This window comes from Canis lupus, chromosome 36 (assembly GCF_003254725.2).
Source record: "Canis lupus dingo isolate Sandy chromosome 36, ASM325472v2, whole genome shotgun sequence".
In the NCBI taxonomy this organism is placed as follows: Eukaryota; Metazoa; Chordata; class Mammalia; order Carnivora; family Canidae; genus Canis; species Canis lupus.
The window spans coordinates 4,417,587-4,440,175 of record NC_064278.1 but is presented as its reverse complement, the minus strand read 5'-3'; the positions used below and the strand labels follow the sequence as shown (position 1 = coordinate 4,440,175).

At 33.4% G+C, this 22,589-nt stretch overlaps 1 protein-coding gene across 15 annotated transcripts in view; it reads left to right on the top strand.

Annotated features, from left to right (window-relative positions):
- Window positions 1-22,589, top strand: part of CCDC148 (coiled-coil domain containing 148) — a 281,502-nt gene that overhangs the window by 57,352 nt on the left and 201,561 nt on the right. For 3 of the 15 annotated variants that reach the window (XM_049106210.1, XM_049106211.1, XM_049106223.1), the window contains exons 1-7: window positions 5,616-5,738; window positions 6,727-6,848; window positions 13,856-13,959; window positions 19,542-19,618; window positions 19,825-19,976; window positions 21,062-21,157; window positions 21,236-21,417. In XM_049106210.1, the coding sequence (XP_048962167.1) occupies window positions 5,633-5,738; window positions 6,727-6,848; window positions 13,856-13,959; window positions 19,542-19,618; window positions 19,825-19,976; window positions 21,062-21,157; window positions 21,236-21,417 (839 nt within the window). In that variant the 5' untranslated portion in view covers window positions 5,616-5,632. Of the gene's footprint in view, window positions 1-5,504; window positions 5,568-5,615; window positions 5,739-6,726; window positions 6,849-13,855; window positions 13,960-19,541; window positions 19,619-19,824; window positions 19,977-21,061; window positions 21,158-21,235; window positions 21,418-22,589 lie in introns of those variants that run through there. The other 12 variants (XM_049106215.1, XM_049106213.1, XM_049106212.1 and 9 more) reach the window with 12 other exon arrangements.

Below are 22,589 nucleotides of genomic sequence, written 5' to 3'. Positions count from 1 at the left end.
CTGATGGAGAAGTTAGAAGTTAAAAGGACCAGGAGGAAGCAGACAAGCCTCTAACTTCAAGTCCAGGTGTATAGGATGAGGAACTGGATTCCCAGATGGTGTCAGAAGAAGGTTGACGAAGTGTCCAGTTTAAGCATGTCCAAAATTGCAAGTCAGAAAGGGCAAGTGGTGAGTCTTTTCACAACAGAGGATCACTTTTAATACTCTTCTTTTATGGCTTGCACATTTAGGGAGAAAATTAGGGATAAAGTAATATTTCTTCATAAATAATTATTTAATTTCCCAATGTTGTTTTGCAGAGCTTAAAATCGCCAGTCATGGCTTCTGGTTAGAATTTCTGAGTCTATCAATATGAGTTTTGTGAATTTATCTATTCCCTCTTCTTGATATTTCCCTCTTCTCCCCACTCTTTGTTTTTACTATGTACTGCTTTAAACTAGGTACACATGCAACTTCTCTTGTGTTTTTGAAATGATGAGAACAGCTTTGAGGATGTAGCAGAAACAAGGGCATGAGAGGCTCTACTGAAGTTACTTCTACTCTCTGTGGAACTCTGAAGTCCCTCAGAAACTTGTGGGTTGCTTGCCTTGATTAATTCTGTTCTTTCTACTTGACTTTGCTCCCCAGACTTTTATTGGAAAAGCATATAGGAAAAGTGAATTTTTATTTAAATCATTTTCATTAGTGAAGTTGAGGGAATCTAAATAGATTCCCTCCTTGAGCTATTATAGAAATAAAGAAAGGGATATTCATAAAGGGTGAGTATATATAGAATTTGCTTCATAAGCAAATTTATATGAATTAGAAAAAGGGCAGAAATTTTATAGATTTCCTTTTTCTGCTTCTGGATTTTATTATGCTGTAAAAGGGTAAAGTATTTTTTGAAAAATTTCATTCTTGAATTCTTGTACTGGTTAAAAATAGTGATATGTATGTGAATTAGTTATTTAACAGCCATTAAAGATATGTCTATATATACCTTTAGACACATGCATATGTCTGTACATATCTTTAGACATATAAATAGAATGATGTGGAAAGATAAGTTATAGATGAAAAACAACTTGTAGAACTGTCCATATATCATAATTGCATATGATATATGCATAATTGCATATATCATAATATACACATGTACTTTCATGTGCATAGAAAATCTTTGAAAGAATATACAATAAAACATTGAAAATGACTGCCAGGGCTAAAAAATTTGGAGTATTAGGGCTAAGTAGGGCTGGAAATTTTAATTTTTACCTTATATTTTTCTATACAGTTTCATATTATTTAACCAGTACTTTTATAATTGAAAGGATAGTTTAATATATTTATTCCACATATAGCATTAAAAAACGAACTTGTTAATATTTTAATGGTAATGTTTTCAAATTCTACAAAATTCTACAAATGTATTTAGCATATCCTGTTTTTTAATAGAAGAGGAGAAATAAGTCAGTTCAATATTAGCGTGGAAAATTATATATACAAGTTCACAACTTAAAGGATTCTTGGTGTCATGAAATCCAGTTTCTTTTCTGACTGGTAAAATACGGAAACTGTGGCATCATTTCCCCTAATATATAGTGAAATAATTATTGCCCCTGCTTAGTATTTTTTAAAATGTATTTCTTTTCCTGTAAAAAATATTTTTTCTCTTTTTGTTTGAACAGAATTTCTAAATCAAAATCAACTATAATCCTACTATCCCCAAATTGCCACTGTTAAATATTTGGTCCACAGAATCAGAATTGATTTTCTTTATCTAAGTCTTGTTTCCTTTAGCAAACTTTTTTGGGTTTTTTTTAGAGTATGAATCCTACACACTTCTTGTACAGTTTATTCCCAGATATTTTGTTTTTGTTTGTTCTGTTGTAGTTGCTCTTTTGAGTGAGAGCTTCCCCCATTATGTTTGAATTGGTTGTGAAATATTTATTATGTAACTGAACACTTTATTTTTGTTAAACTTTAATAGGTTTGCTTTGGTTCCATTAATTTTTCCAGGACAATATTTTTACCTTATACCAACAACAATGTATAATGCTTCACAATGGAAGTAATGGGCACCATTCTACTTAGAATTAAAAAGAGAATACTGCATATTAGAAAAGTATTGCTTAAATCAGACTTTGGCTGTAGTATTTGAAGTCACATTTGAAAGGAGATCTTTCATATGAAAAAAGGTTATAATATGATGTTACACCCAAGATATTTTTTCATATTGGTGTTGTTCTCACCCTAATTGACCTAGCAAAACTCCTGACACTTCTGAAAACTTCCCTTCATGGGGTGATTGGCTAATGTACATGTCTACACAGTCAGGCAGTTTAGAGCTAACAAACCAGCTATGTGCTGTACAATTCTAAGCCTAAGTACAACTGACATTGTCTTCCTTGGTGTATTAAAAGAGATTTTCTTAGGAAAGAGAATAATACAAATTTTATCACTGTAAAAAGATTGCCTTGTTATATAAATGATCTCTTTGCTATTTTTTCTCATCTCTAGAGAAGTCCTTCTTGCTTAACTACCCCATAGAGACCAGTTGAGGTCATGTAGTTTTTTAAGTTTAGATTCTCTATCAAATCTGTAAAAATTAACCTTATATTAAAATCTTTATCCAATCCTCTAGCTACTGCAAAGCTATCGTTACATTATATATCAAAACAGTCTTCCTAAACCATAAGAAACTTCTCATAAAAATATATTATTTTAAAATATTTTCAGTAATTGAGTAGATCTAAAAGGTCTAACATTTTGATAATACTCATAAGCGATTTCTAAAATGTCACATAATGTGAACATGGAATAATTTTTAGAACTAAGTGCTTTAAAATTATTTAACATGGAAAATTCTGTTCAAATAGCCGTTACTCAGCCAAAAGCATTCTAACTCTAGGCTGAAGTAGCCACTTTGAAGTTCACTAGTAAGCATAAAATTGAAATGGCCTAGATGACATATGCTTGTTTGGGAATCAGGGATTGTTTGTTTTAGTACAGTTTCATAATATCTTATCAGAAGGCTGTGGTGCCAGATGTAGTTTTGATATGTAGTTTTGATTTTTCAGATTTTTTTTAAAAAATGTGATATAGAGCATATGCCCTACATTACTTAAAACTGATGATATCTGGGTAGCACCCCAAAATTAAACACATTAACATTTTTGGACAAATGTATGAATGTCCACATTAAATAAAATGAACTTTGATTTGGGTCAAATTTGCTGCCAAATGATTTCAGCTCAGATTGGATTTGGCCACTATATTGCTTATGATATACATCTTCATTTTCAGAGATTTTTGTATTATTAATATGAGATTTTGGTCTTGAAGTTTTCTGTGATCTTGGTCATTTTTCTGGGCTGCAATCATCTTATACGTTAAAATGAGAAGTTAGACTAAATTATATGTGAACTTTTCAGATTCTAAATCTAATGCCTATCTAATTCTCCAATATTAGAAAACTACAATTGTCAATTTTATACTATTTCAGTTTAACAATTATTTAGTTCAGGGATCCTCAACATCCCTGAAAGATAAGTGTAATTATTTATGACTTATATATAAATATTAAAAAATTTAGGTCAAGAAGTGTTTTTGCTTGGTCTTCTATAGAGTTGCAACCAAACTAGATTTCAAGTTCATGAAGACAGAGTAGTTTTTGTTTGCAATTTTGATTTCCAGAATGTATTCTATTATAAGTTTCTTATTTGAATCATGTAGAAATAGTGAGAAATGTTGTGTGGACGTCCTGACTTTCCTCAGAAAATCTGAGAATCTAAGCAATGTTAGACCAAGGTAACCTAAAGGAAGTCTGCAAAACCCCACTTTGTTTCAGGACCTCAGTCTTGCAAACTAAATTCCCCCAAAATGAATCCTAAATCTGAGGAAAACCTAAAGGTAATCAATGAGGGAACTGACAAGGTCTCTCCAAGAAGAGATAGCAAGCTCAGACAAATTCCAGGTGGGAATGGAGATGAGAACTAGAGGTAAGACTCAGTCGGCCAGAACTCATGAACTGGCTGCTGAATGTAGCAACCATTTGTTTTGGATACTGGCTTTATTTGTGGAATACCTTTGTTAATAAAAAGAAAAAAAATGTATTTGATTATCTGTGGGCATGAAATGCTCTTTAATTTTTCATTTCATCTCATTTCTGCATTCCCTGTGGTTGTGTACCTTGTAACTCTTTCATTGACCTGATGACCTTCTAAGGCATGTAAATTTGCCATTTCTGCCTGTAGACTACAGAATTAAGTCAGACTTTTGAAAAGTGAAAATTTATTGCTGGGAGAGGGAAGCTGTAGTACAGACTAAGGAATTGGTATTGCAGCCCTTCTCGAGGCTAGAACACATCAAGCTATCTTCAGCTATCTTTCATCCATTTTATCAAATAATATTTATTGAACATTTACTACTTGTGCTAGGCACTGGGAATGCAATCAGAAGTAAGACACACATAGGCCACCAGTCTGTGGAGGAAGACAGACTTTGAGCCAGTAAACATGCAGATGTGAAGACAGATATAAATTATCATGGGAGGAAAGGAATGGGATGAGAGAGAGTTTCCAAAAGTCATGAACTTGTGCTTTCTCTTCCTTTTAAGAAGACTTAAGCTACTGCAAAAGTCACTAGACATGAGTAGTTCAATCTAGTGGATATGGAACAAAAATTTATGAAAAATGTTACAGTTACTTAAAGCACCACTTGACCAATCTGTTGCCCTGGAGGCACCCTAAAAATATGTTAACTTAGTTTTGTGCTACTGCAGGTTGGGTTCTCAGGAAGGAGATGCTGAGACAGAGCTTGGGGTGGAAATTCATTAGAGATCCATACCCATGAAAGGAAGAAGGAAGAAGCAGGATTGAGCAGATGAAAAAGTCAGTTTCAATGCAGGTCCAACAAAGTCTGGGTCAACCCCGCAGGGAGCTTTGGATGAAATATTGTCCATCAGAATGACCCACATTGGGCCCAAACTGGTAGGATTTATAGTCCCTCCTTGCTTAGTCATTGGGTACAGGCTGCCCCAGCCATGATATACCTTAGGACAAGGCTACTCTCTGAAACTGAGTCCAGCTCTGAAAGAAGGGGCAGCTGTGCGTTGAGTGCTTTCTAGAAGTCAGCCACAAAGGCTGATTGGTTTAATGGTAGTAGTGAGTTACTTGACTTTATTCTTTAATTTATGTAGTTTTTTTCCTCCTAGGAACTCAAGATAAAACTTACACAATTTTTAAATCACAAAATATTTATTGGTCACTGATACAATCCAAGAAAAGGAGATTAAAATTTCAGAGGTTGGAAGGAGACACCAAGAACAGGAAAAGCATAGAGGCAAAAAACTAATGGAAGGCAGCTTCTAAAACTCAGAGAAGCAAATTTTAGTAAATACAAAGAGTTAAGGCACTCAGTCCTGGGCTTTGTTTTAAAAAAACACAATGATTAACACATCTTTAAAAACATTTGGAAAATAACAGTGTGAAATTTTAGCTGTCTTTTTTTTTTTTTTTTGACAGATATGGAGGACTTGAATAAAAGAGACCAACCATTCATGGCAGTTCAGAAAAACGGTATTTTAGGTATTTTTCCTACTTCCAAATGTGTTCTATGACTTATTGTGGATTATGCATGATGTAAAGTTGGAATGTTGATTTTCAAAATTTTATTGGAAAGCTCATTGTTTGGTCATACTGAAGATGTCTCCAGTTGCCTTACAATGCATGCTTTAATCTTCTTCAATAGTGGTCAAGGTAACCATACTTTCCTTTACTGTGCTTGTCCTCAATCATTTAGAGTCTACTTAAAGTTATGTGATCCATGATATACTTAGTCTCAATTGTTTTATATGGCACAGAATAAGTATTCGTATAATTGGGGCTAAATTTTATTTTATTTTATTTTATTTTTTGCTTGAATTACTCAGATTATTATACTTAATCTACTTGGTCTTTGAGTACCTTCTACTTATGTTTTACTTGATCAGAACAGTGAATATCATACTAAACTAGGACATTTTATGTATTTGAATGGATAATGCTTACCTGATCATTTTATATCATTTTATTCTTATTTGACCTATTAAGTTTTTTAGCTCTCAGTTTCAACCTTTTTTCAAGTTTAATTGAAATATTTTCAATTTTTCTGTTAGAAATACAACTATGAGGCAGCCCAGGTGGCTCAGCGGTTTAGCGCCACCTTCAGCCCAGGGTGTGGTCCTGGAGACCCAGGATCCAGTCCCAGGTCAGGCTCCCTGCATGGAGCCTGCTTCTCCCTCTGCCTGTGTCTCTGCCTCTCTCTGTGTCTCTCATGAATAAATAAATAAAAATCTTAAAAAAAAAAATACAACTATGACTTAAAAATCTACTTAACTTAATTTATAATAAGATGATACTTAAATATTCACGGTTGATGCCTAAAACTTTTTAAATAAAAAGAATGGTCACGCTTTCTATCTTGGCATTATAATTTTCTGAAATTCTCAATATACTTACTTAAATGGAAATATTCTCTTTATGTTCTGTTAGAAGTCATTTTATGCAAAGTATATAGAGGTAATTATTTTTAAAGTTTCTAGAGCTAGAGTTTCAAATATAATATGAATGTTGTAATATTATTTCTTGGTTTTGCTTAAAAATATTTAAAAATAAGACCTGCAGTCAAAATGTTGCCATAACTATATTTAGACTTCCAATAATATGATACTATTTTTTGTCATTTTCTGTTTTTGATGAAAAACAGATAATCTGGTGTTCCAAATGAAAAATGGAATGAGAAGCATCAAGTATAAACCAGTAGACTATCAACAGTTGCATGCATTAACAGAAGCAAAAAAATTAGCGTCTGCCTCTATAGAGCCTAAGGTTAGAAGTGTGTATGTGTGTTTTCTAGTTTTGGAAAATTGTGTTTCCAGAAAGTAAAATGATGTTTACAATGTAAATGTGAAATTAAATGACATTCTAAATAGTTTTTAGAATCTTCCACTATTCACTATTGTTAATAGTGAATAGCAGCTAATGTTTATTGAGTGCTCTGGGACACTGTGCTGTATAGTTTATATGCATTCCTCAGTTAATGGTCCTAACAATCCTGAGGTCTTTACTTTTAGAAAGATAGCCATTTTATTAACATTCAGCAATTTCTAACTTACTCTGAAAAATAAGAATTGCAAATAAATGCCAGCCATGGATTATCATCTGATTTAAGGCTCCTTTTGCAATATGATATAAATATGCCCTCAGGTGCCTTTTTTTTTCTACAATTCTCTTTTTTTGCCTTGATCTCAGAAAAGGTGAACCTGGACTAAATTTGAAAGGGGTTTATTTGTAAGTGTGCACAGTATTTTAGGACCAATAATGATTTAGTATTACTCATGCAATATCTTTCTCTCTTTGTGCATCTTACAAACAACATTATCATTGCTCGGTTGCATTAAAAATCTGATTTGGCAAAGTGACATATTAAGTAGTTTACAAATTTTCACTTCCATTTAATATTTTTGTGTTGCATTAGTTTTGCATGCTTTTTTATGGTTAATATCTTTTTAAAAAGGCAAACATGATTCCAAAGCACATTTTGTACCTATTACAAATAAATGACTGTCTATCAGTGAGATATATCCCCTCAAATTAAGGAGGCCTCTTATAAAGGGCATTATTTATTCTGTTCAGATATGACTTTGAAAGAATTTGGTATTTTCAGAACATTGAAAGAAATTTTATGGGAAAATCACTTATATAATTATTATCCTAATGAAACTATTTTCATGTTTCTGACTTCTATTCTGACCCATTGTATGTATAACGTATATATGCACACATACATATTTAGAGATATAAACATATACACACATATTTTATTTTCTCCCATGATAAACATAGACATGAAATCCTGTGTACTTTCTCTCTAACAATTTACCACGTAGTCTTTATGATATTTATTATATAATATTTAATTACTCTCATCAATAAATATTTATCACATGGCTCGATGATACAATAGTGAGCAAAATGCATTCCCTAGCTTCATGGCATATATTGTTTGCAGGAGAGGAGGAGGAGGAAAGTCAGTGTTTATCAAATAATAGATATGCTGTCTGATGTATACTAACAGGATTTGATCCTAGTTGAGTGGGAAGGCTTTTTTGAGGCAATGACATTGGAATTGGGATCTCAAGGCTGATAAAAATTAAGCAAAAGCAAGCGTGATGAGTACTTCAAATAGAAAAAGATACATGCCTTATCACATCCTGAGTTTTGGATATTTGGATTGTCTCCAATTTTACAATATTGGAAATCATACATAGGATAAATTCCCATGATTGGAATGTTTGGGCCAAAAAATATGCATTTTTTTAAAAGTTCTTTCCCAAAGTGTTATTCTAATAAAGATACCACCACAGACACTTTCTCTATACCCTGTCAGTATTGAAACATGTACATATATATTTATATATGTATACATATATCTTAACTATCATCTCTATATCTGTTTATCCATCCATCATATACCAAAAAAAATTTTTTTTTTAGCTGAATGTGGAATAGTTGAGTATCAAAAATCAGTGCTTGGTCACAGTGAATTTCTCTATGGTAATAGAATCACTATCAAAGAATAAATATGCTTAAAAATGTTAATTATTGATGTGGCTTTCATTTTTTGATATTAAGTACAAGGGCAGTAATTTCTCAGCCTTGTCTGCTACTAGATTGCTTCTCTGGTTCATGTGTTACGTATTTGTGAGATTAAACAGATGATCTCTTTCAACTGATATTTTAAATAACATCAGTAACTTTTTTGTTCATAGAATATAATTCAGGAAGAAGCTTTTTAGTTACATACTTTCTGGAAATAACTGTACCTGGGATTTATAGCTTGGCAAATCTAAAAAAATCCCTTGTCTTCAACTACCGAAAATGGCTCACAGTCTGTAGCAATCATTTCGATAAGCTTTTTGCTTCCATTTTTAGTCTCCATAGATTCATAATGATGAAGAATTGTCCTGCTAAAGCATTTTTATAGTATATGTTGTTTTGAATTTTGGTTAGTGAGAACAAAATGTGTCCCGGATACCTCATCATTTTCTAATACTTTCTTCTTTCTTTCTATAGTTTTCATTTTTTAGTATAGCTGGATTAAGAAAGATGTATTGGGAATGTTGTTTTACATGACTTTTGACCTTTCCTTCTCATTTAAAGATGGCAAGTTGACATTTTGCTTTTAATTGACTCTTACAAAATGTGAACAATTTCCAAATAAGACTTTTCTTTGAAAGATTTGTGGCTTAAATGGAATTGAAATATAATTCTTACAGTTTATTTTTTTAATGTTATGAATGCTGATATATATATATCAATCAATCTACACTAACTAGGATTATGATTATAATATCATCTTTGTTACTCTTATATTTTTATTTTTATGAAATATGCATTGGCTCATGAAAAATATATTTTATTCTTAATGCTATATAGTTCATACATTCTTTCAATACTTGTATTAAAGATCGGTTCATTTCCTACTTTTTTTTTCCTAATTAAGGAGCACAGGAAATTAACAGCTTTAACAATCATTGTTAATTATTACAGCAGTATACCCTGGCAATATTAAATGTAAGCATACTTAAACTGAATGATAGAATGTTAACACTTAATTATTAATAATTAATAACATTTAACTAATAATGATTATTAATTTCTTCTAATAATTATTAATTAACAGTAAATTCAGATGACTTGCCTAGTTTCTATTACTGATATTGTTATATTGATCAGATGTGTCAATGTCACCGATCATGCACGAGTTCTGGGCTGCTAGATAAGACACTGATGTGAACATAGAATGATCTAGTCTTTCACAGGCTCAGATTGAACCTGAAGCCAAATAGTAGATTTGGGCCAGAAACAGACCAGTTTTTGGTATATTATATGTTAAGTATTCATTTCTAATTTAAGTATTAAAGAGATCTTTATAATTATTTTTTTGAATTGCTTTGCTTACCAAAAATGAATATTTCTTGGTGTTTAAGTATCTGTCTACTAATTCTTTTTTCTAAAACATTATGGGAAATTGTAAGCACATGCAAAATTAGAGTGAATGGTTAATCTCTATGTAATTTACTCAGCCTTGACTATGATCAGCTCTTGGCTATTGTTTTCTCTATATTTCTATACTCTCTACCACAACTTTCCCCTGTGCCAGGTTATTTTGAAGCAAATATCAGGCATCATAATATATATTTTTAAAGATTTCATTTATATATTCATGAGAGATACAGAGGGAGTCAGAGACACAGGCAAAGGGAGAAGCAGGCTCCCTGTGGGGAGCCTGATGTGGAACTCCATCCTAGGACCCTGGGATCACAACTGAGCCAAAGGCAGATACTCAACCACTGAGCCACCCAGGTGCCCTGGCATCATATTTAACCATAAATATTTCAGCATGTATCTCTAAAAGATTAGGGCTAAACAGCCCCACCCCACATCCTACAATACCATTACCATTAGAGTACTAATAATTTCTTAATTTCAAAGATCCAGTGTGTTAAATTTCCATGATGTCTTCAATTTTTTTACTTAAAGTTTGTTCAGATCAGTATCTAAGTAAGGTCAATATATTACAATTAATTTTTATTTTTTTAGGTCTCCTCCTCTATCTTCTTTTGTTTGTATAATTTATTTTTTGAAGAAATTGTATTGTTTGTCTTCTTTACTTTCTAACATTCTGGATTTTGCTGACTACATCCTGGTGGTGTCATTTAACATGTTTTTCTGTCTCTTGTATTTCTAGTAAATTGGTAGTTATATCTGGAAACTTGGTCAGATTCGGGTTCAATTTATTTTGGCAGGATCACTTATTGATGGAATTTTGTACTACAGTCTTTTTCCATTACAGATAGTGCTGCAGTGAATAGTTTTGTTCATTTATTTTTTTATACTTTTGTTGGTATAGTGTTCAGATAGATTTATGTGAGTAAGATTGCTAGGTCAGAGGGTAAATCCATATGAAATTTTGCTATACACCTCCAGATTCCCCTCTGTGGGAGGCTGTACCACTTTGCATTCCCACCAGCAACATAAGAAAGAATATGTTTCCCTATAGCCTCACAGAGTGTTTTGTAACACATCTGAGGTTTTGCTAGCCTGATAGATGAGGAATTGCATCTTAGCGTAGTTGAGTTTTTTCTTTTTATTTAGGTTAACAGTTCTTTATGTATTTAACTGTTCTTTTACCTTTATTGAAGTATGACTCACACATAGTTAAGTGCACAGATCTGAAGTATATATCTCAATGAATCTTGACAAATGTATGTACATATGTACCAACACTCAAGTGGTCCACTAGTTACTGTTGCCAATATTTAAAGATGGGTCATCTGGCCCAAAGGGCTTTCATGGCATATCAAGATGTTTATATAGAGTCTTATCATCTTGGATCTCACAAGAAACCACATAGAAAACCTCTAGTTTCTTATTCCTTAATGAATTTATTATTTTTGCTATTTTTAATTCACCAGTATTCTGCATAAATCATCATGCACCTTCAATATTGATTTCATATGGCTTATTGCCTAGCAAAATGAATTGGAATCACCTAGAAATCTATTGATAAAGATACAACTCTAAATCTTTTTGTTCTTTTAAGACTATGTTTCTTCATTTTTGGCCTGAGGATAGAAGTGGAGTCAATGAGTGAACTTACAAAAAATCAAGATGTTCTTTAAAATATTGGAAGTGTCTAGTGAAAAATAGTAGCTTTATTCTGACTTTTATAGTCTATTTAATTGGTCTTTCCCTGGGCTCAAAGCAACAGCATTGATTTTTTTAAGCTGTAAAAATGTGTCTACATCTTTCACCAATGTGTTTTAATTTTTTTGTACAACATGGACCAAATATGTCAGAGAAATCTAATTTTAAAAGTTGCGTCTGCTGCAACAAACTTTAGAGGCTGTAGGTGGCAAGTAGTTGGAATGGGTTTCAGACATTCTTAAAGCAAACATTAGAGTGTCAGATTTTAGAAACACTATGGACTATGGACAGTATGTTTTCAGTAGGTTAGGATAAGGATTGCTGAATGTTTTTATGCAGTGTCCTGTTCTTATTTAAATGTATTTTTCATAATTACGGCATTCTTAAGACCTCCTGAGGGAAAAATTTGACTTTGACTCGGTGTTTTTGTTTTCTTATATCCCTAATTTTGAATCAGTAACCAGAACAGTGGAAAGATAAACTCAAGGTTAAAGCAATCAGTGAATGACAGCTCAAAATAGCATGCATTATGAAGAGTCTTTTTAGGACTTGTCTTCTGAAGTTTTTATATCTTTGGCCTTGATCTGTTAAGGCTTTCTGTGTACTAAGTATTCTAGTAACCCAGAAAAAATAAAATATGCATATTTCATCAAACTTCTGATTTGAGAGTAGCACTTTTGTAGATGTTTAGAAGTATTAATATGGAATATGTGAATTCAATGAACACATGCATATCAATGTAACCAGTAAACAGACATTAAGGATTTAGAGTAGAAGGATCTTTTTTTTTTTTTTTTTTTTTTTTTTTTTGAGTAGAGGGGTTTTAAATGCAGGAAATGGTTGGCTACACAGGTGTAGAGCTGAGAAGCCAAACCGGGTTGCCATGAAGCAATACAGAGGTTAACAACAGCAGAAGTCACTGCCATGCTTAGGGACATTATAAAAAGGGTCAGAGGGACATTATAAAAAGCAGGGCTGTACAAAATTCTGTGGGTTGAGTTTACTCAGAAATTGTTGGAACTGTAGTGTAACCGTCAGGAATAGTTAGAGCAATGGAGAAGATGCAGATGCTCCTGGAGACCAGTCTGAGAGGAGAGAAGGCAGGCAGAGTAATCCTTTGGCTTCTCCTTTCCTCCCTCCCTTCAATCTCCTACAACCAGTATTTCCCTTTGGCTGAAACCAGCTGGCAGCCAGTGAATTGGGTTGTCTGGGAAATAAAGGCTGCTCTGTGATATGGAGCAGACCAGGGAGATGGCCAAGAATGGATGTCGAGGCAAGCTGACCCAGGCCTGATACAACTCGCCAACAAACCCCAAAGCACTAATTACATGTTACATTTTTTTTAAAAGCCATAAAATTTGGGGAAAACTTACATCTAGTTAAAAATGTGGGTTTCAAGGTTATGTGATTTTTTTCCCACTATTTCTTTGTTAATTTCCTTCAAATAAATATTTGCCTAAATTTTAAAAATATTTGCCTAAATTTTTAAAGACTTTATTTATGAAGTCATGGAGTTGAAAATTAAAATTGCATGTTCAAGGTCATATTTCTAGCAGGTCCTGAAGTTGAGACTAAAGCCCAGGATTTCTAATAACTTATCCAATGACTTTTCCCCATCCTCTGCTGAAGGATCATATAAAAGCCAACCTGAATACCAAGGTTCTATGTATTTCTGGTGTTTATGAGCTTTATGATTTTGACCAGGTTTTTTAACCTCTCTGATCCTCAGTGTCCTCATATGTCAAATGGGAATAATGATGCCCATAATGCCTGGCCGGGGAGATGTATGAAAAAGATGAGAAAATATATGGAAAGCTTTTGAAAAATTTTCTGAGACTATATGAATATGAACTAAGGTATTTTTTATTGTATGTAAGGAGAATAGAATTACTTCACCTTTCTTTTCATAAATACTTTAAAAACAACTTAAATTGGATGGTATTCCAAATCATTTTCTCTTTCACCTTCCTGCTTTTTGTCTAATGAATTACTTATTTTAAGGTGGATTTTGTGTTGCACTGATACGATTAAAAAAGGATAAATATTTAACTTAAACAATTTCGTTGTGGAAAACACATTTAGAAAACATTGGAATAGCTCCTTTTTTGTTCCTCTAAATCTAGATCAGAAAAGCAGTGCAGATTTCAAAGATATCTAAGGAACAAACACTAATAAAACAACACAAGCAAGTGTGGTGGCAGGAGCATCAAAGGCTAACTGATGTCAGGTAAGAACTGAGGGAAATCTCTATAAGATGAGACTTGCTAAGAGTTACATCTATTTAGATGTTCTAGGACTTCCATGTTAATTAAACTATTAAAATAAAAACACAGTTCGTAAGTCAAATTAAAATTCCTTCACTTCCTCAATTTAATTTGGAATCTAGTGAAGACATTAATATGGCCTTTGCTTTCCTTAGGAAAAATAGATAATTTTCTATATGTGCTGATCATTTACTCTTCTACACAATCTGTCACACTTGTAATTATTCATGTTGCCCTTAGCACATTGAATTATCCTGCTTGTTTCCATGTTTGTCATCCCTATGAAGTGGCAAACAAGGGCCAACATCCCATCAATTCCATCTTTTCATCACAGGATTCATAGGAGGAGAAATAGAAATGCTTTCACTGAATGAATAAATGAACAAATGAAGGGGTTCAAGTTGTTGACTGCTTTCTAGATGTAGCTGCATCATGACTAGCTTGGTCAGTTTGCATCTTTTACTTTTGTTATTATTTCCAGCCCTTGTTTCAAGATGAAGTAACAAAATCATGATTTTATCCTTGTTCTTAATTCTTATCTGAAAAGTAAATCTCTTTCAAAGGTCAGAGCAAAAAGAGAAGACAGAAGTGTTTCTCCTCCATTTGGGATATATACTAGTTTTAATGATAGTGGTATTTATTAAGTATGGTTTTAAAAATGTATATTTTTAATCACATGTTTTATATCAAACTAGATCATTTTGTGATCTTATTCTAAGTCAAATTTTCAAAGATCATTAGCTTTGCTTTTGATGTAGGTACTTTTCAAATTAATAGGAGTTTCTTATTCTTGCAAGATTTTCATACCTGTGAACTAAAAGGTTCATGATTGGAAATAGTTTTACATCATTGTATAACTTAAAATATCGAAAAACAAAATGACATAGACTTTGTTACCATGCTGCTATAAAAACAAATCAGACTCTCTCTCAAAAAGTCACCTTTTATGGAGAGTATGATTAAGCTCATTAGAAATTTTTTTTTCAAAATTTGCATAACTAGAGCTAGATAAAAGAGGTATATACATATCATATAGAAAATAGTTCTGGGTGACCTGGAATGACACAAAGGCAATGAAAGGGAGAAGCTTTCAAGCAATACTCTTAATGTCTTGAAACTTAGAAGGACTGAAAACTGGGCAAAAAAGAAGAATTCTAAGATAATTTTCTGTGTTAGTCTAGAAAATAGACTCATTTCAAGATGTTTTCAGTGAAATTAAAAACTAGTAGTGAAAGGAGAAAAAGTTAGAGAAGTGGTTGGATTTGTGAAGAATTTAGAGACCACCAGAAAATCGAGAGTTTGACTCTAACCTTTAAAAATATATACTCTCGCCACAAAAAAAAAAGAAAAAAAGAAAAAAAGAAAAACCTATACCCCCTTTTTTAAAAAAATATTTTTTAAAAAATTTATTCATTGAAAGAGAGAGAGAGAGAGTTGAGTGAGGGACAGAGAGAGGAGGGAGAAACAGACTGCCCACTGAGCAGGGAGCCTGATGTGGGGCTCAATCCCAGGACCCCAAGATCACAACCTGAGCTGAAGGCAGCCACTTAACCAATTAATCTCCCCAGGTGCCCCTGTACTCTCTTTTAATAGAAAATTAAAAGTAAAATATTTTTATGCCTAACTGTAAGAGAGTCCATTTGAGAATCTCAGGCCCACGGAAGGTAGGGGACTACAATGACATTGAACTTTTGTTGGGTTATTTAGTGTGTGACAGGTAATATGATAAATAATTTATATGCTTTATTTCATTAAGTCCTTACGGCAACCCTACAGAGTAGGTATCAATGCTATCCCCATTTTACAGGTGACAATTGTGAGTTTCAGAGGATTAAAGTTATTAACAGAAGGCAAATCAGCTAGTTTATGTGAAGGTGGCATTGGAGTACTTGCCTTTAACTCCTGTGTTCCATGAACTTGGAGTTGAGAAGCTTTTTTCCCCCCACAGAGTTCCATTCATATCACCCAAAGGTCTAATTGGTCTGATCTTGCTAGAAAAAAAATATTTTTTTGCTGAACTTTAATTCTTTGAAATCTGTCCTAAAGAAACTAGACACATAAAATTTCCAAGTATATATTATTTAAAATATATAATATTTAAATTTATAAAATTTAATATTTAAACTTATAAAATTACATTTAGTATTTAGTATTCTTTCTCAAACTACATCCCTCGGAGAACTTGATATACTCTCACAGGGGCACTTGCTTCCCTGTTTCAAAATGACTGATTTTAGAGGCTAAGGCGGGAATTATTTGTATTGGCCATGTGGTAAAGAATTACAATTTTTATTTTATTTTATTTTATTTTATTATTTTATTTTATTTTATTTTATTTTTTTACAATTTTTATTTTAATCAGTATTGTTGAATCATACAATTTGGAGGATTTATTTGTAAGCTTCACTACTTCTATGATGATTCCTACAAGGGATGCTTTATAACCAAATCTCTGTTAGAAATACATGCAGTCTCTTGCTCACAGTTTTAGTTTTAAAATATGATTTTGAAAATATCTCCTTTTAACAGAGGATATCATGGGGTTTTGCCAACAACCATTAAATGTCTGTGCATGCATCCTTAAAGATAAAATTGACACCAGTATTCATACTGTGCAACTCAGAGCCTCCGAGGACGCTCTAAGCTGAGCTCCTGAGTGCCCTCCCTCGCTGCTGGTTGTGAGACTCCTCCCTTCTCTGCCTCTAGTAGGCTCACTCTTTCAAGTGAGACTCTTTCAAGTGAGAAGTGGATCAAATAGCCAAGTGTAAGGAACCAAGCTGTCTGACCTGCTGAATTCCTTCCCTGCGGGAGGGATAGAGCTTTGACTGACCTTTAGCCTGCTCTGGTACCTAATTTTCTACAGGTCTCCTGGCTGTTAGTTCCATTATGGAACTTTAACATATTCTCTTGCTCTGCATTTTGTGATCCATGTCCTTTTGCTTATTATTTGCTTATGGTTTCTGACTCTACCATTCTTGTGCCCCATGTTTTGCTTACTCTATCCAAATTTGTAACTAAATGGTTATTCTAGAAATCTCAGGCAGCTCTGGGGATGTTTGATATTCTGAGGAGACGGAGTCTATACCTAACTTCGGCACCATCCTGGAAGGATGAGGACCTGTATGACAGTAGACTCTGAGATTTCAATAACACCCATCACCAGGCTGGTTTACCTTGCAGGTGGTTGCATTGCAACTAGGCTGACCTAGGAAATAGGTTAACATATCATCTTGGCAAATGGTCTCACAAAAACTCAGGAGGCTTTTTTGTAGTACCATCAAATTTGTTGGTAACAGAGGCTAGGCCAAATAACATTAGGAGGTACTTAAATTGGCAAATTTGGGCACAGAGAGCTGCCTTACATTTATTCACTCTTTGGATGGGGAGGACATTGTATGTGATACAAAGTTCCAACTTGGAGAACATCCAGGACCTGGTCTAGCATGTCAGTGATGAATAGGGCAGGATTCTTTTCTCCAGTTACCATTTTTAATGCTCTTATCTTTTAAAGGTTTATTTCTTTATATTAGGGGGAGGAACAGAGGTGGAGGGTTAGAGAATCTTAAGCCAAGTCCATGCTGCGCACAGAGCCTGACATGGGGTTCAATCCCATGACCTGAGTTGAAAGAGTCAGACACTTAATCGACTGAGCCACTCAGGCACCCTAGACCACAATTTTTATATTTCTTAAACCATGCTCTACAAAACAGAAATATTCTTCAAGATACTCCATTAAGAATAATGAATTTCATGTTCCTATAAATTAGAAAATATGTTTCCTACCCTTTTTGGATAACCTCAGTGTACTTTAGCATAATCAAGTTTTTGAGAAATCCTGTACTGTAGAAACATGTCATTCCCCCCAACTCCAGCATCTCATTGACATTATTGTCTTCTACAACACAATTTGGGAAATGTTAGCCTATATTCACAGCTAGTTTCAGAGTCTCATGGTTCGTGAGGGCATGGTAAAATGGTTTTGGATTTTGTCAGGAAAGTAGAACAATCAGAGAAAAAGCCTAGTCTTGGCAGATGGATTGGGTGTCCATCTAGGAAGCCAAGATGGAACTTATTAGAATTATTACAGGCAAGTAGCAGGTTGGTCTCCTGTATGAACAAACCCAGTTCTCCAGTTGGCTTGTATGTTTTACTATGGTTTTCTTGGTGATGAAATATAAGGGATCTGGCTAGATGTTTGAGAAGTACTGTTTTTGTTTAAACAATTCAACCATGAAATAATTTCTGTGTTTTTTTCCACTATTATGCACCTATCCTCCCATGTAACAGTTTCAAATATATTTCTGGCAAAAAACTGTATATTAAAAAAGTAGATAGTGAAGTTTCATCTACAATAACACCCGTCCTTTACAGATACAAATAAAACCTCTTTCCCAGGTAAGTGAGTTGGCTTAGAAGATGGTGGCACATATATAAAATAGAATCCTGTGCAGTCATTAAAATGAATGGTAATTGTGGGAATTATTTAGACATATCTTAAAGTGTTATTGAAAAACCACAGCATAAAATGGTAAATATGCCATAATTATAGTCATTTAAGATATACAAGCATGTAGACAAGGACTTATATGCAAAAATTAAAATAATCATTGTATTAAAGTGTTGCAATTTATGCTATTTTCTTATTTTATATTATTTCATTTTTTAAAAGATTTTATTTATTTATTTGAGAGGGATAGAGAGAACAAGAGCACAAGAGCAGGGGGAAGGAGAAGCAGACTCCCCGCTGAGCAGGGAGCCCATGCAGGGCTCTATCCCAGGACCTGGGGGTCATGACCTGAGCTGAAGGCAGACACTTAACCAATTAAGCCATGCAGAGGCCCCTATTTTATGGCATTTCTAATATTATATTTTAACAATCATGATACATCAAAACTCCTCTAATATTTAATTAAATCTGCTATAAGCAAGGGATAGACTACAATGTTTTTGGTTGTCCACTTAGAGCTGGTTATGGTTTTATTCTAAAAATGACCATATTTAAATAATATGACAAAAAGTCATTAAGATTTATTACTTATATTAGTGTATAAAAATAAAACATACTTTTACTCCCATTTCCCTAGTTCAGGACCTCATCATCTCTTAACTTTTGAAATAACACCTCGTTGGTCCAGCTTTACCTGATCCCCTCCTCTTCATTTTCTATTTTTATTGACCACCTTTCCTTCCAGCCCACCCTCCATTTGCTGCCTTGGGAATCTTTCTGAAGCAGGTGAGGTCAGCTTAATATCCCTCAGTGGCTTCCCAGTGCCCTAAGCTCTTTCCATGTGAAGCAATGCTAGGATGTGCCACATGCTTGCCTTTGCTCATGCTGTTACTTCTGCCTGAAGTGTTCATTATGCTTCTTTCTATCTCAGTGTCTAGCAAGTGTCCAACCCCCATTAGGAATTTAGTATATGGTCTGCATAAATGAACAGGTGAATGGGACCACATTAGATTAAATTTCTACTGCTACATGTTTTTAAAATCTATATATGTTTATGATTATTTTTTTAAAAATTGATGGAGGAAATGTCTATTTCAGATGTAAAATGGAATCTGAAATAAAATCTTTTCTCAAGAACATTGGAAATGAATGTCTGTCTGACCTTATAAATTTTGGTAAGTTGTTTTCCTTTTTGATCCTATATTTAAAGGGAAGTTTTGTTTTGAAGATGAAAGTGGGCCACTCACTTTATGTTTTCTTACTATTAACTGCTTGCTTTTTTCTAAAGGAATCCAAAGCTAAATCTGTGCTCTAAGGACCTGTTCTTAAAGAAACTTAAAATAATAATGTATTACTTGGATTTAATTTCGTTTCTCCATAGAACAAGAGTTATCAGAACAATGGTGCATGTATCTTAAAAATGTGATAAATCCTATTCAGCAGTTGAGAACAGATCTAAAATACAGACAGCATCATATTTCACAGCACTCATACTCACATATTGAGCTTAATGCAGTGAAAGTACTGGAAGAGGTCAGTATATTACCTTTACTTCTATTAATGTAATATTTCATTTTGGTCCCAACTAGAACCATTTGATGTCAGAAACAAATGTGTGCCTTGTCTTTAAATAGAAGACATAGCAAATTCTATCTCTTCAATATCTTAAACATACCCCTGAATCTATCCAAGCATGCTTATCTCTCTCCTGAAAAGTTACAATGGCCATGAATAGTCTTCCTGCATCTGCACTCATTCTTGCCCCTCTTCACAGTGCATTTTGGAATTCTACTCTCAGTGCAGAGATCATTCATCAACCTGGGAGATCCCCTCAAGGCTCCTGCTGGCCCATAATTCTTCCCTATACACCTGGCCGTCTCTTTCTCAAACCTCCTCTCCTACCTGACACTCTCACCTTCCCCTGGGCCTTGTCACATTAGGGCTGGCCTCCCATCTATTCCTCACACGTGCCAGACTCCTTCTCATCTCAAGGCCTTTGTATCACCTGTTTTATCTGTCTCACTGATGGCACTTTTTGTCACATAGGTCTTAGCTTAAAGGTCTTCTCCCTTGAGAGGCCTATCCTGATCACCCACATGAGAGAAGCTATAGTCATTCTCTATTACATTACCCTGTTTTTATGTCACTTACCTCTTCTTGATAATTGTCTTATCTATTTTTTTTTTATTACTTTATTGACTACCTCCCCCAGCTACAGCAAAAGCTCCATAGTCATAGTGGCACTAGATGTATGCTTCTAGGTGGTTTTTCTTACTATTTTTCAGTTATTCTGTAGTGTTGTTATATTGCTTTCATAAATAATATATATTTTTAAAAGGCATTAAAAATCTCATGCCCAGCTGGGGATTGGAGGCAAGGATGCAAGGGGAGGAAGGGGTGATTGAACCGGAGATAATCTGGTAAGCTCTCTGCCTTACCACAAACAAAATCCAAATGAGGGTGCAGAGTGGCTATGACTCCACTATACATACTTCCTAGGCCCATTTTTAGTATATGTTTCTGGAAGCTCCCTCTGATAAACACTGCTTGGCTATGGCATCTCTTGAACCCTTTTCCACATGTCCTCAAAAAGACTTTCTCTTATCTATATCCTATAGGTTGATTTCGTGAAGAAACAATTGAAAGCTGTCTTTGAAAGACTTAGTCTGGAGCAACAGAAAATAGAAAACTATCTTTCAGACTGGAATATGAAGGTAAGTGTGATGCATATAGTAATTTGTTTATCAATCTGTCACTTGTGTTAAATAAAACAGTCATTTAATTTTTTTCAGATACTAGATTATTCTTCAGAAGAAAGAAGTAACCTGCTTAGTGAACTGCCCATGGAATTAGAAACATTGGAATGCCCATACCCTGATTTGAAATCTTCAATTCTTCATGAGTTCTGTAACTTTACAGAGAAATATAAAAAGAAACTTCAAGAGTTTGATTTGCAGTTAGAAGACATATCCAGGTGATAAGATAAAACTACTTGAATTATGTAGATTTTTGCCACTAAATTTTTATTTTTGTATTAAGGGTTACTATACTTCTGATTTACTGTTTTCATAGCTACTATGTGGTTAGAATATAGTCAATCAATAAATGTTTAGATTGATTATTTGTTTAATTAGGGTTCTCTTTCCTCCAAAATAATTTTCCTGAACACTATTTTTAAAGATTTTTATAAAATTGAAACATGATGAAAATATGCCCCTCACGGAGCTCTTTCCTACATAATTAAGAAATAGTTTTCAAGCATGAATTTTCAGCAACTATGAATTTTTATTTTAAGATGTGAAACTCTTCTTTAGTGGAAATTTATAAATCATTACTAGTAATAGTTGGTTTCAATGGAAAATGTGTCCATGGAATTATGTTACCTATAATCCGCTGTGATTTTGTTCTAGAGCAAACACAAAATATGTTTTATAAATTTTTAAAAACATGTTAAATTTTTTTTAGAAAATGGACTTTTGGATATATCCTGAAAATGACAAGTCCTCTTCTGAATGTCAAATACAACATTAGGGGATTTAAAATTCAGTTTTGGCGGGGTCATCTTTTAATTAAATAAGTGAACAAAGCCAGAAATGCCACTGTAGGTTAGATCATTAGCTTACCTCATGTATGTGTTTCATATATGAATTTCTGAGGAATATTTCATAGGAAAATATGCCTTTTATTCTATTATATTGAAGCCAATATTGAAGCCAATTTCATGTAAAGGAGTTTCATTTATAGGCAATTCACTAAGAAATGTAAGGATTTTTTTTTTAAGAAATGTAAGGAGTTTAAAAAAATGTAAGGAATTTAGCAAAAGGTTTACTTTAATTTACTATAAATCTGTCCCTTCAATAGTTTTCCTCTTTTTCAAAATATAAATTCTATTATATTGAAGCTAATATAATATTTTGAATAAAATATTAAAATAATAAATATTTTGAATAAAAATAAATAAATATTTTGAATTCCTTACATTTCTTAATGAATTGCCTATAAATGAAACTCCTTTATATGAAATTGCTAGTGTTAAGAAATAACAACAAGGAAAACCTTAAATCCTACTAAGTAGAGTTCTTTACTTTAATAGCCTCTGGGTACAGCTTCTACTTGTCTTCACATACTTGGAGAGGCAATCTCAGA